General features: G+C 40.0%; 1 protein-coding gene across 1 annotated transcript; it reads left to right on the top strand.

Annotated features, from left to right (window-relative positions):
- Positions 1–502: 502 nt before the first annotated feature.
- Positions 503–11,812, top strand: cyp27a3 (cytochrome P450 family 27 subfamily A member 3). The gene is made up of 9 exons (XM_004568964.4): positions 503–926; positions 1,414–1,604; positions 2,967–3,166; positions 5,707–5,904; positions 6,421–6,584; positions 7,762–7,928; positions 8,145–8,226; positions 8,367–8,573; positions 9,362–11,812. The coding sequence occupies exons 1-9, from the start codon at positions 666–668 to the stop codon at positions 9,518–9,520; spliced, it is 1,629 nt and encodes a 542-aa protein (XP_004569021.1). The 5' UTR covers positions 503–665; the 3' UTR covers positions 9,521–11,812.
- Positions 11,813–13,175: the final 1,363 nt, after the last annotated feature.

A 13,175-nucleotide genomic window follows, 5' to 3' on the forward strand; every position in this document is an offset into this window, starting at 1 on the left:
TGGGTGGGCAAAACTCTGCCGTCTGATCCGACCCACCCTCACCGGATCCACCAATCCCCGCAAGGCTGTACCTCCAGCCGCTGTCCTCCGGTAGTTTCAGGCTATAATGAAATTTTATTCAAACTGCATTCACGCCTACGAAACGGGCGTTTACGCAACAGTGTTTGACGGTAATTTCCCACAAATAAATATAGGAGTGTGTTTTATATAGCCACGGGTAAGGAAGAGTAAGGAAGCAGACGTGTTTCCACCCCCAACATCCTTTAAAGGAAAACGGAAAACCGGGGCTTTGGCTCAACTCCACATTAACCTTGTTTGTATAGGTTGTGAATTATGAATGTGTTTGACTAATTTATCTTCACCAGAGCTTTATATGTATATGAATAATATTTGTTCCTCTGCGTTTGCGCAGGTTACAGCGTCCTGTAGGTTCACTTGCTGACGTTTATGATAATGTCAAAGTCCACAGTTGTTGGTAGGAGGCTGGTACACGGGCATCGGGTTTGCTGTTTCACAAACAAAGAGGCATTATTTCACCGCTCTCTCTCTCTCTCATACACACACACACACACACACATAGACATATACAGGCACAGGCACCGGGGCTGATTCACTTGTTTAGCCTCCTGTCACGGCACAAAGAAGGGACCGATAAGACGCACTGCATGGTTAAAATGCTCGGGAGATCTCTGATGAACGTCGGACTGCGCGTGAAGTGTCAGCAGCTTAAAGGGATCCAGAGAGTGACAGCGGGACTAAACCCTGCCAACTATGGGGACACCCTCCGCCGCGAGGCAGCCTCCACCAGCACCGTCATGGGTGTCAACAAAATGAAAACTATGGATGATTTAGGCGGACCGAGTTTCATGACTACCTTGTATTGGCTTTTTATAAAGGGATATTTCCAAACGACGCAACAAATGCAAGTAAGTTGGAAAAGAAGGTGAAAACAGAGTTTTCCTTCTGGACTAAGGGTTCAGTCCGCGCCCTTGAACTACAGTGCACCATCCCCTGGAGCTGCTAGAGCGATCAGTGTATCCTGATGACCCCACTGTGGTATTTATTCACGCACAGTTTGGGGTTTAGAATTGAATCTTGGTTTAATAAGCGCTTAATAACAACGATTAAAATCATCTTTAACAAATCCTGTAATACAAATAAATGAATAAAAAGAAATCTATATTAGTTTTCCTTTGAGAGACAGTCACAGTCTTAGGAGAGTTTTCCACAGTAGAGGATAAGTAAGAGATATTTTTTTATAATGAGGATACTCTAAGCAAAGATAAGTATGCACTGATATGTCATGATATTTTCTAATTCCAACAGGAAACTGTTGGTCTCCTTAAACATCATTTACCTCCTGATAACTCTGAACATGCAACTAACCTATTAACTCCCATTATTTGCTCAAAGATCGAGCACAGCAAGATATACGGCCCCCTGTGGAAGTCCAAATACGGCCCTTTGGTCGTGGTGAATGTGGCCAGTGCCGACCTGATAGAACAGGTGCTGAGGCAGGAGGGTAAACACCCAATCCGGACAGACATGCCCCACTGGAGGAACTACAGAGAGCTCAGGAACCAGGCCCATGGACCCCTGACTGAGTGAGTGAAACCATCACAGATCCACCACATCTGTGTCCTGAATCCACACTGCACTGTAACTCTGAGCAGGCTGACAGCATGTTGTTTGTTTTGTTTCCGCTGATGAAATCTGTCTGATTAAGCTGCAATAACATGTGATGTAGCAACTGCAGATCATTTCTTTTCTACAAACAAACAAACACGATACATTGATTTTTTTGTTGTGTCAGTTGCTGTGCGAAAAAACTTTGTCCAGTGCCAAACTTTGCTAGGTGTTCAGGTTCTTTAAGATGGGAGCAAATACGTGGACTTTGAATGCAATGTTATGAACAAAAAAGAAAAAAAATCCATAATATAATCCAGTCAATATAAAATATGTAGGTATATATATATATATATAGATATATATATATAGATGTAGATAGATAGATATAGGTGTATATAGGAGTGCAATGCCTTTAAAAGTATGGATTGACAATTTTTGATATGTGACCTAAGACAGAGGTTACTGTTACTGTTCTTCCTCTTCATAGAGGTTGTGGTTGTTGATTACGCACCTCTCTCCTCTTGATTTTGCCTTGAAACAGTTCTAACAAATTGGAAACTATAATTTAACATAATTTAATCTCACCTCGTTTCAGTTCATACCTTCTGTATGAAATTACTTTGTGGTTAGTATTTGTGATGCATACTTGTTGCTGACAGGGAACATTGGCAGCGTGCAGGGATTCAGTCCAGGCCTGCAGCTCAGGTTTTTTTTTTTTTGGTTTTTTTTAGTGTTAGAGACTGAGACCAATATAGACTTCGTCAGTTTCATATAAAATCTAAAGTATTGAAAGGAAGGGCCTGTGGACCACAATGTTCTTGCAGAATAACAGACACTTTCTCAGCTCCTCATTTATTCTTGTCCGACTTGTTTTAGCAGCACTTATCAGTGTTGAAAGTTAAGACCCTGGAGCAGTACTAACAGGCTTTCAGACACTATTAGACAACCCGGAACTACTCAGGGTACACTCGTTCATGTGCATTTGGATATGTTTAAAGATCTCAAACACCCACTTGTGTTTCCAGAGATTTGCCCATCTGCTATGGATATTTCATTTTGAACAGTTTGAAGCACTTTGGAAACAATAACACTTGTTATTAGTATTAATTCCTTGTTGACTTTGGTCTTTGGATGGGATTTGTTGATAAAGAAGGGAAATATGTAGACTCTTACTAGCCTTGCCTGTAAAGTGAGTCCATTTAAATGTAAGCAAGAATAAGCCAAATACAAATCTATACTTATAGATTGATATTATCATAAAATTATTTTTCAAAGAAGTAATTTTCAATGACTTGCTCTCTGGAGCCTGATTCCCTTGTTTTTAATTTGGTTTTTAGGATGGGGGCCAAATGGCAGCGGATTCGCAGCATCTTGAATCCACGAATGCTGAAACCCAAGCACGTCTCCTCCTATGCCAACACCATCAATGAGGTGGTGACAGATTTTATCTGCAGAGTGAACTGGCTGAGGGAGACCAGTGGACAGGGAGTCGTGGTCAATGACCTGACTGCAGAGCTCTACAAATTTGCTTTTGAAGGTTAGCAGAAAACAAAACAAATAAATGAAATGTTGTTAATTAATCAGCTTTAGAAACTCATGCAGTCCATCTCATTTAGATGCTTGGAAACAAGAAGAAAACAGAGGAATATGCTGTGTAATTGTTCTTGTCCTTGATTTTTTCAAACCTGCAGACCTCATTTTCTGTGTGTCATTCAGTAAGCCAACAGCTGCTTTTTCTTTTGGCCTTGACCGCTGATTAGACACGATAATGTGGTCATATAATGCGACACGGTCACTTTGACTGCGATTGTTTTTAAGTGTTACAGTCCGGTCTCAATCATAAATCTAAAATCCGACAGCAGCACCGTCCAAATGAAATCCATCTTCCAAGATGACACGTTCCTGCTTAGAATGTTGGTGGTGTTAAATTGATCTTATGCTAGCAGATCTTTACACTAAGGTACACTGGCTGCTGGCTGTAGCCTCATAAACAGAATGTGATTTCTTCCATTTCACAGCACATTACATTTAAAGGTGCGCTATGTGAAGCTTGCGTCACATGAACTGACCACATATAAAAGATCGCAGTAGCATCTCGGTGACAAAAGCGAAGGGTGGTTTCCCTCAGATGTCTCGTCTGTGACCTCAGTAAACAATGAGGTCACAGGTCGTTGGCTCCGTGTCAGGTCTAGTGAAGTGGAAAAATTCAACCGGAGTCCAAGAATAAACACAGGGAAATACTAGAGATGCATCACAAGCTCTAAACAAAATGACTTAAGGATAACATACATAAGGAACAAAGACAACCTGAGGGAATAAATACAACAGAGGTGAAAACACAATCAGCAAACTAAGAATCAAGTGGCAGGTCCAAGAAATGAGCGCTCACACTCAGTTTTACTGAATACAGCCGAGTTTAATTATGCTTGCCATCAGAGTCAGAAAGGAGGCTAAAGCAGGGTTTGCTTTGCTGAGTGACTGACGAGTGGCTAATGGTCAATGGGCCTCATTCACAAATATTAGCGTGGAAACATTTTTAATTGGTGCAAAAAATGAGTTTTGCATGCAAATTTACTGTAGCATTTATAAAATACGAGTATCAGTCTATTTTGTTCTCACCACCGTGCATATGCTAGTAAATCAGAATCATTCGGGACCAGCTCACAATATCCATACACGGAGATGATTTATCTGAATTTCAGCAGTGGGATAACATCTCCACACCCCTTCTGGTTGTCTGTCTATACATGACCACCCCCGGCACTACAAGTTGTTTGTACCTGTTTTCGTGCCCCACCCTCCCTCCCTTTTAAATCCATTCACCATTCATTAGTACGTGGGGATCTGCCCGGCCCAGGAGCCTCGGCCAGTCCCCTCTGAGACCTTCCCCACACTGCAGCCTCAATTCATACTCAAGCCATCTGCCATTATCTGCTAGAAATGCAGTCAAACCTAAAATGAGGATGTGGTCCAAGCTAGTGAATTGCATTTTATCAGTGCCTCCAGTAATCTATATAAAGAAACACATTTGCTGCCAGGTGAAGTAGAAAACGTGGTGACTGAGATGAGGTGGAAGCCAGATAAGGTGCAGCTTTCTAAAGTGTTTCCACAGGAGTGACCATCTTTCAGTCATTTCAGCTGAGACAAGAAAAATGTGGAATCAAAGTTGATATGAAAAGATTGGCAAACAACAAGAAAGGAAGGAAGAAAACAGGTGGAGGACAAGGATCATGTGACCTGTCAGCCCCAGATGAGAGAACAATAAAAGCCAGATTATCCAGCATTCATGGGATAGTGCCAAAAACCTATTCAGCAATGACAGAAGTCATTTGTAATGAAAGATAAGAACATTTAAGATACAATAAGATGAGATAAGGGACAGTGGAATATGTTTAAATGGAAAAAGGTTAAATATATAAATGTTTTCTTTATATTTATTTATTTTTATTGCATTTCTGAGCGTTTACCATATTGTGAAAACTGTAAATAATGACCAAAATTTGATAGCAGAATAATATTAATAATTAGTAGCAGCAGCAGCAGCAGTAGTAGCAGTAGTAGTGTTAATTGTAAATACTTGTGTTTATATTCCTAAGTAAGCCAGGCTGTCGTTTGTTTGTATGCATGGTCAGAGGGACTGTACAGAAAAATTCAGGTATGAAATATGAACAAATCTGTGTGCGAAACATTTATACACACAATTAATGTGCAGACATGCGCGTATGCATCAGGAAATGAGGCTCAAATAAGTTCATCAGTCTATCAGGTTTATCATGTTTTTTCTTTTAACTAAATAAAAAGCTGGTGAAAAGTATGTGTAAGAAAACAAATAGAAAAACCACAAACAAAACAAAATTTTTTCCAAGGAAAGCAAATAATGAATGACAAGATGCCGAGATCAGCAGCTCCAAAGGTCACAGAACAGGGATCAGCGAGAGCGACCCTGGACACATTTCAGTGGTCTGTGCTGTTTGCAGGAAGGTTTTTCTATTGTATGCATGTGCTGTCAAATTGATGTTGTTTTGTCAAGTTGCACTGAGCTCTTCTGACAAACTATCGTTTTGTTTTTAAACACAGGAATATGCTCAGTGCTTTTTGAAACCCGTATGGGCTGCATGAGTGAGGTGATCCCCGAGAAAACCCAAAAGTTCATTGTCTCCGTGGGGGAAATGTTCCATCTCTCCCAAGTCGTCATCCTCTTCCCACAGTTCCTCTGGCCCTACCTGCAGTCCTGGAAAAGGTTTGTCGCAGCCTGGGATCATCTCTTCAAAGTTGGTGAGCAACATTAATTTTTAACGAGTAAATAAAAGTGTGGTGTGTTGGTAAATTCACTGCTGAATATTTATCCGCTTTCTGCCATTATGTGATTTCTAAAACCACTTTGAAACATGTTTTCTGTTTTAGTGCAAAAAAACCAAACACCTTTCAGGCTTTTCGTTAAATATTCACGATTTAAAATTGAAAAGACTTTTCTAGTTGTCAGAAATCTGTAGGATTTAATTCATGGAAACATTACCTACTCCCGATTCCATACTGGTTGTGGATCACCAAGGTTAGTTCAGTTCAGGGTTCATGGACATTTTCAAGTAGCACTATCAGCTAATTTCAAGGTCAGCACACACAACACACACAAAGAGACAAAGTCCACCCTACATGTGGCTTTTCACACAATCAGTGTGCTAACAAGATCCCTAACTGTGTCTCTCTTTCCCCATCTAGTGGGCAAACATGTCTTCTCACAGTCTTTTTCTTTTAATTTCACATGAGATAAGATGATGTTGTCTCTCGTAGCTGAAGAACTGGTGAATAAGAAAATTGAGGAGATCCAGGAGAATGTCCACCTGGACAAAGACGTGGAGGGAGCGTATCTCACACACCTCCTGCTCAGTGAACAGATGAACAGCACAGAGATCCTGGGCAGCATCACTGAACTCCTCCTGGCAGGAGTAGACACAGTGAGTACTAACTACACCGCTCCGTCATTCCCAATTCCCAAAATAAATTTGTTTGCATTAAAGTGTCTCCCATTATTCGTTTAGGCTTCCAGGTTTCCATCTTCCCAGAGCCACTTAATAAGAAACAAAAAAAAATGTTAGTTTTCCTTTATATAAAAACAACCCACTGCCACTCACCCTAGATAGAGACGCAGTTATTGGGAAACAGTTTTACTTCTTCTATTCTACTTCTAATTTCTGTTTCTACTATTGCTGACAGTGGAGCTGCTAACATGTTGGTTAATTTAAGTTTTTTTTTCTCTCTTTTCAGTTCCACCTTTTTTCTTTTTGCTTTTGTTTGTTCCTCTTTACTAAACACTTCTTTCACATTAACTCTGTTCTACAAGGTGCACGAGTGCACAGGGAAGGTAGGGGAGGGGCCAGCGATGTGACCAGAATTGATTGGGCATTGTATTGTCAGTAATGAAAATGAACAAATAGGCTGCTGTGCACAATGCACGGTGCACAGCAGCCCTTCAAGCCAGCCTGTATAGTTATATTGACAAAGAAAAAGAAAACTATACTGACCTAATTGTGGCGGCCCATCAGGCAGATTACCAGTCCAACTTTGGAGTATAGCTCTCAGCTACAAGTTAAGAGATAATTTTTGAACATATTAAAAGTCTTCTTAAAGTCAAAGAATGCATATAAAAACAAGAAGTTGAAGTTGACTTAGAAAACCAGTTGTGCTTTTCCACACGGAGGCTGATTTTCTCTAAATAGACTCTACTATATAGAATGATGCCTTAATTCAGCATACAGTTTATAGACTACTCACTGGGCTGATTCCTCTGTAACTACTGCTTTTGCCACACACTGTGCAATGCTGTCATGTCAATCTGTCTTGTCTACGGATTTACTCAAAGCAGCATTTCATCCACTTAAATATGAAATAGCTTTGTCCTGGATTGGAAATCTTCAGTAATATAAATGAGGTGTTCTTGTCTCAGATGCTGCAGATGAGTAATCGTCATGTAAAAACATGAAAGGTATGCCATTCCTTAATCAATGCAGTGAAGTTTTCTGGAAGATATTTCTCAACCCAAAGATCAACCTCCCTGAAAGTCAAACACAAATGGAACATGTCGAAACATTACATAAAACAGAACATTACACTCTGTGTTTCTCTGATTTGCAGACCTCCAACACTATCTCCTGGTCTCTGTACCATTTGGCGAGGGAGCCCGAGATCCAAGAACAGCTGTACCAGGAAGTGATAAGCGTTTGCCCTGGGGACAAGGTGCCAAACAGTGATGACATAGCTCAGATGCCGTACCTGAAGGCCATCATCAGAGAGACACTGCGGTAGGAGGGGAATCTTTTTATTAATAAGATAATAACTAAGGTGAAATGAAACACTTATCTGCTCCTAAACATGGAAGTTAAAGAAATAAAACCACTTAAAAGAATACTTCACCATTTATAGACTTACATGTTTGTAAGGGGTGAGATAGCAAAGAGTTGCATTTACTGAACAAATGGAAACTGTGTTGATGCCTTTCTGCGTTTTGTGGTCGCCAGCCTGTATCCAGTTGTGCCAGGAAACGCCCGCGTCACTGTTGAAAATGAGATTGTGGTGGGGAATCATCTCTTCCCAAAAAAGGTAAGATGCACGTTAAGCACACCTGGCCTCTTACTAGTAAATAAATGCAGTCTTGTCTATACAGCGCCATCTGAAATCAGTTGGGGTTGTTGGGGTTCAGTCATAGCACAATAGCAAACGTCATGGGTTTCCTCTCTTAGACGCTGTTCCACCTGTGCCACTACGCCGTGTCCTATGATGAGAATATTTTCCCCAACCCTCACACCTTCCTGCCGGAGCGCTGGCTCCGAGGAGGGGAGGATAAGTCCAAGCAGCACCCGTTCGGGTCAGTACCATTTGGTTTTGGGATCCGGGCATGTCTAGGTCGGCGGGTGGCTGAACTTGAGATGTATCTCCTCCTCTCCAGGGTAAGAACATCTGTTCCTAATGCTAATGATGCTCCGTGCTTGCTTATAAAGAAGCAACTTTTGCCAACACAGCAGAGTACTTTGGCTTTGAGTTGAGCATGCAAAGCTACTGTGTCAAGTCTTGCCCAGGCAGCAGAGTGGATAGTGATAAAAGCTACTAGATTATACATCTAATCCAAAAACAGTTTGCATGTTTTGACAAACTGTAACTTGCACTTTAAGTTCTTAAAATATAACTTTAAGTGCAAAATTGGAAAAGGTAATGGATAAGGTTTGGAAGGAGTGCTGTGAATTAATACTTTGCTTTATGTGAGTTGCTGAACAAGTTATTATAAAAACTCAACAGTAGCTTGATGCTTACAACTTTAAAGACTTAGAAGCTAAGGTCAGGTTATTATTCCACTGCATATTATGTTAAAGGATCCATACAACTTTATAACTCTAAGACTGCAAGACTGAAATATGCAAACAAACAGGGTCAAAACATTGTGCCGTTGCTTTTTTAAATTTCCTGGAAATCGGTTGTTCTTCAGCTTCATTCAGGGAGCAGTATTAACCTAAAGTAACTTCTCGGCCCATTCAAAGCTGTTTACTCTTTTGTCGGCCTGGGCATGCACATGAATACAAACCACTCATCAGGCTCTTTGACCTGAGTCATCCAAAATACACAGTAGTCAATTGGCAAGCAGCTGGTAATCAGTGAGTTTAAAATTTCTGCTCACATAAATAAATGTCAATTCCATGTTTTTCTTTTTAAAGAGTACTCTTTCTTTTTTGTGTGTTTGAAGTTGATAAAGCACTATGAGGTGAAGCCTGATCCTGCTGGAAAACCAGTGAAGCCAATCACCAGAACTCTGCTTTGCCCTGCTACACCAATCAACCTACAGTTTCTGGGCAGACAAGTTAAGCAGGCGGAGCCAAGAGCAAAGTTAGCGGGTTCTCCGTGAGCTGTTTTTCTATTCAAAGTCTTCATTTCACTAACCACTTGTTTATGTGGAGTTTTATTTCATGAAAACTGGATTTATGTTGTACAGTATATAATGGAGACACACATACATCTTCCTCCACTGCTTACCAATTTAACAAGATAAACTGGATCACATTCAAACATACCTGCCTGGCCACCCTCTACATTGACATCTTCACCCTTCTGCACTCCTTCATGACTGAAGAATTGTAAAATATTACTATTAGTATTACTATAGTTAGATAAATATCTACTATATTATAAAAAAAACGATATACTATTGGCTGAAAATGACAAGCAGTGGAGGAATTTTTCAAACCATTTCATTGGGAAAAGGAAGCAATAAAACACTATGGAAACACCTTATTAAAGAAAAAACTGTATTAGTGGAAAATTGTGCATAAAGTATAAAAACTGTGATAATTATTCTGAAGAAAATTATTTCTCATCAACGTTAAATTGATTAAAATTACTGCTATATATGTTTAAGGGTGACCTAATTTTAAATGCTTTATATTGTGTTTAATGTCCAGCTCCATTCACAAAATATCTTAATTATGAGTTTGTAGTAGCTGTCCAGTGAGGAAGCTGTTCATGACCACAGAAACAAAAGTCTACGTCTTTATTTTGCACATTTAGCATTCAGCAAAAGCAGAATTAAAAGGATTGAGCAACGTGTGACATGGTTAACTGTCAATATCTACAGGGTGATTTCAAATATGAATGAAAAAAGAATGTGGAGTGTTGGCAAAACAGCTGGTTAAACATTTAGACATTCTCATAGATGCTAATCTGAAAGTGCTGGCTGACCCTGCACCTGGTCAACTTGCCTGTTTTTATTAGACTGGACATGTTCAGAGAAATCGTCACAGCTTTCCTTGTTAATGTACTAAAGAAGTTATTAAAAGCTTTTTCATGCTCTTCTTTACATCACATATGTTAACCAAGGGTGTTTAGCAAGAGGGAACTTCTCTGTTATGATGCTAAATCTCTGAAGCTGGTTTGCTTGGTAATACAGACCATAACTGATCTCAGAGCAGTAAAAGCTGAGCTAGCGGCAGCTTGCCTGTCACGCTAGTCTGCCATCGGTTTACTGGCAGACCAGTGGTTTGTCCACAATGCACATGTGCAAACCACAAGAAAAAAGGTTTCTGGCCTCTCAGCTTGCCCAGCTTTAGTCATTGGTAACAGGAGATGGACACACCCTCAGGGACTGACAAAGCTGTGGTCTCCTAGGAGACTGAAATAAGCACATCTTTCAGTGACAATGTTACCAGTGGTCACAAGATGGCAGTAACGTAAAGCCACACATCAAGTGAAAGAGAAGGAGCTTTATAGCAGTGCTGTCTGAGGTGAAAGGAGACAAATCACTTTACTTTGGTGTGTTTTACTTTTTGTGTATGTTCAGACTTGACAACACACTCACAAATACACACACACACAAGCAGTATGTAATCTTGCTTTAATTAAGGAACATGTCTGTCAATGCAAGTGAAGGACTTTGAATGCACATGCAGTACTTGTGTGTGGATGTGGAGGTTTGGTGTGAGTTCATTTATGTAGAAATTGGGGACCTATATCAGCTCACACACCAGTTGATTTGGGACTACTGTCCCCAGTTAGATTTGAGGCACATAAAATATTTGTATTTAGGGTGGGGTTTTTCTGTGTTGCATTGTGTATGTGTGTGTGGTAGTTCTGAATGTTAATGTGCATGGTTATCTGTCTCTCTGTGTTAGCCAGAGTTGCATAAACGGAAGGAAATTAATAGGTGGATATCCCATCAATGATCATGTCTGAAAATAGATCTATACTGCACAGGTTTTTAAAGGCATTTTAACATAAAGTAAACTTTCTTCAGGAAATCTATCATTTTAAGTTTAAATTTTGGTTTTATTGCTGATTGTTGGAAAGTTTTAATGTTTACTATTAGTAGTATATACTGTCGTAGACCAATGCTGCCCTCTTGTGGTCTGTTTTGTCCTTGAAAACATTTTTCATTCACGCCTTACTCATTTTCTTTCTTTGCAGAGACAATAGATTTTTTTTAAGCTTCTTTAATGTGTCACTGTCCAGACATAGCTTTTATAGTCACAATAAAATGATCAGGTGGCCAGTGAGCAAGAAAATGTTTAGCTGTGTTCTGGTGACTTGTTTGAACAGCCATGTGATTGTTATTACCACTTCTATTAGCTGTTCGAAAAATGTTAATCCTACACTTACAAGTCATGACCCTCAAAGTGATTAATAAATCCCTACATGTCAAAAGGTTGTGATTGTTTGGATTCTTTTATAATCTGTTTAATGCTGTATGTTCAACTAGAAAAAAGTCTCTTTTCCCCAGAGAGCTTTGTGGGCCATAACACCTGTAAGGTGCTCAGATCCTGTGAGCTGCAAGCCCAAGAAGAAGAAAAAGAAGAAGACAAATCCTTTTATTGTTAATATGTGCGTAACGAAATTTTGTTCGGTAGCTATTGGCACAGAAGAGAACTCCCTTTTACATACATAAATATACTGTTCATACATATGCAGATACACTATAAGACAAGTGAAACCACACTATCCATGTGTGCAGGTGTGCAGAAATAATATGTGCAAAAAGTCACAGAATTGGATTGCACAGCTCTGGGGAATGAAGCTGTCTCTCAGGCTGGTGGTACGTTTTCATGTTCCTATACAACTTTCCTGAAGGAAGCACGTCTGGCCCTGTTTTTGGGATCTGTCTAGCGTACACCGAGTCCAGATGTGGAAGTGGATTTCCCACAATCCCTTGTGGTGTTTTCATCACCCAGGCCAAGGGTCATACTAAGACAGATGATACTTTCTTTTGTGGCTCTGTAGAAGTTCATGAGCAGCTGAGAAGAGAGTTTGTTCCGTTTTAGCTTCCTGAGGAAGAAGAGCCTTTGCTGGGCACATCACACCCAGAAACTTGATGTTGTCCACACGCTCTACTGCCTCTCCGTGTATGAGGAGAGGACCGTGTTTTGTCTTGCCGGACCGCCTGCAATCCACAATGACCTCCTTGGTGTTGCTGCTGTTAAGCACAAGGTTGTTGTCTAAGCACCACTGTGTCAGTTATTGGACACTCCTCCACTTTGGTCTGAATTGTGCAAAGGACATTGTTTGCACAAATCAGAAATCTTTTGGTTCGTTCAGATTCAGCTTTGGAAAAAGAAGCCATGTTGCCATGTCCTTTTTAAAGAGAAAAGGCTTTCTTCTGGCAACCCAACGAAACAACACCATTCTTTTTAAGACGATATTTCAGTTAGAAAAAACACTGTTTTACAACAGTTATTTTTTTGCCCGAATCTTGGCACCGGTAACTTGTTACCTTAGATACTTCTAAACTTCTGGCTACTACACTGGTTGTCATTAAGCCAGGCTGACAAAAAGTCAGAGCTCTTTTGAGCCAACAATCCCTTTAACGTTAACTAGTAATGACTTCATGAACTTCTTCACCAATAAAATTTTTATCATTAGAGAAAAAATTACCAAAAATCATCCCACAGATGTAATATTATCTACAGCTACTCTTAGTACCATTGATGTTAAGTTAGACTCTTTTTCTCCAATTGATCTTTCTGAGTTAACTTCAATAATTACTTCCTCCAAACCATCAACGTGTCTTTTAGACC

Source organism: Maylandia zebra, linkage group LG16, assembly GCF_041146795.1.
Source record: "Maylandia zebra isolate NMK-2024a linkage group LG16, Mzebra_GT3a, whole genome shotgun sequence".
Lineage (NCBI taxonomy): Eukaryota > Metazoa > Chordata > Actinopteri > Cichliformes > Cichlidae > Maylandia > Maylandia zebra.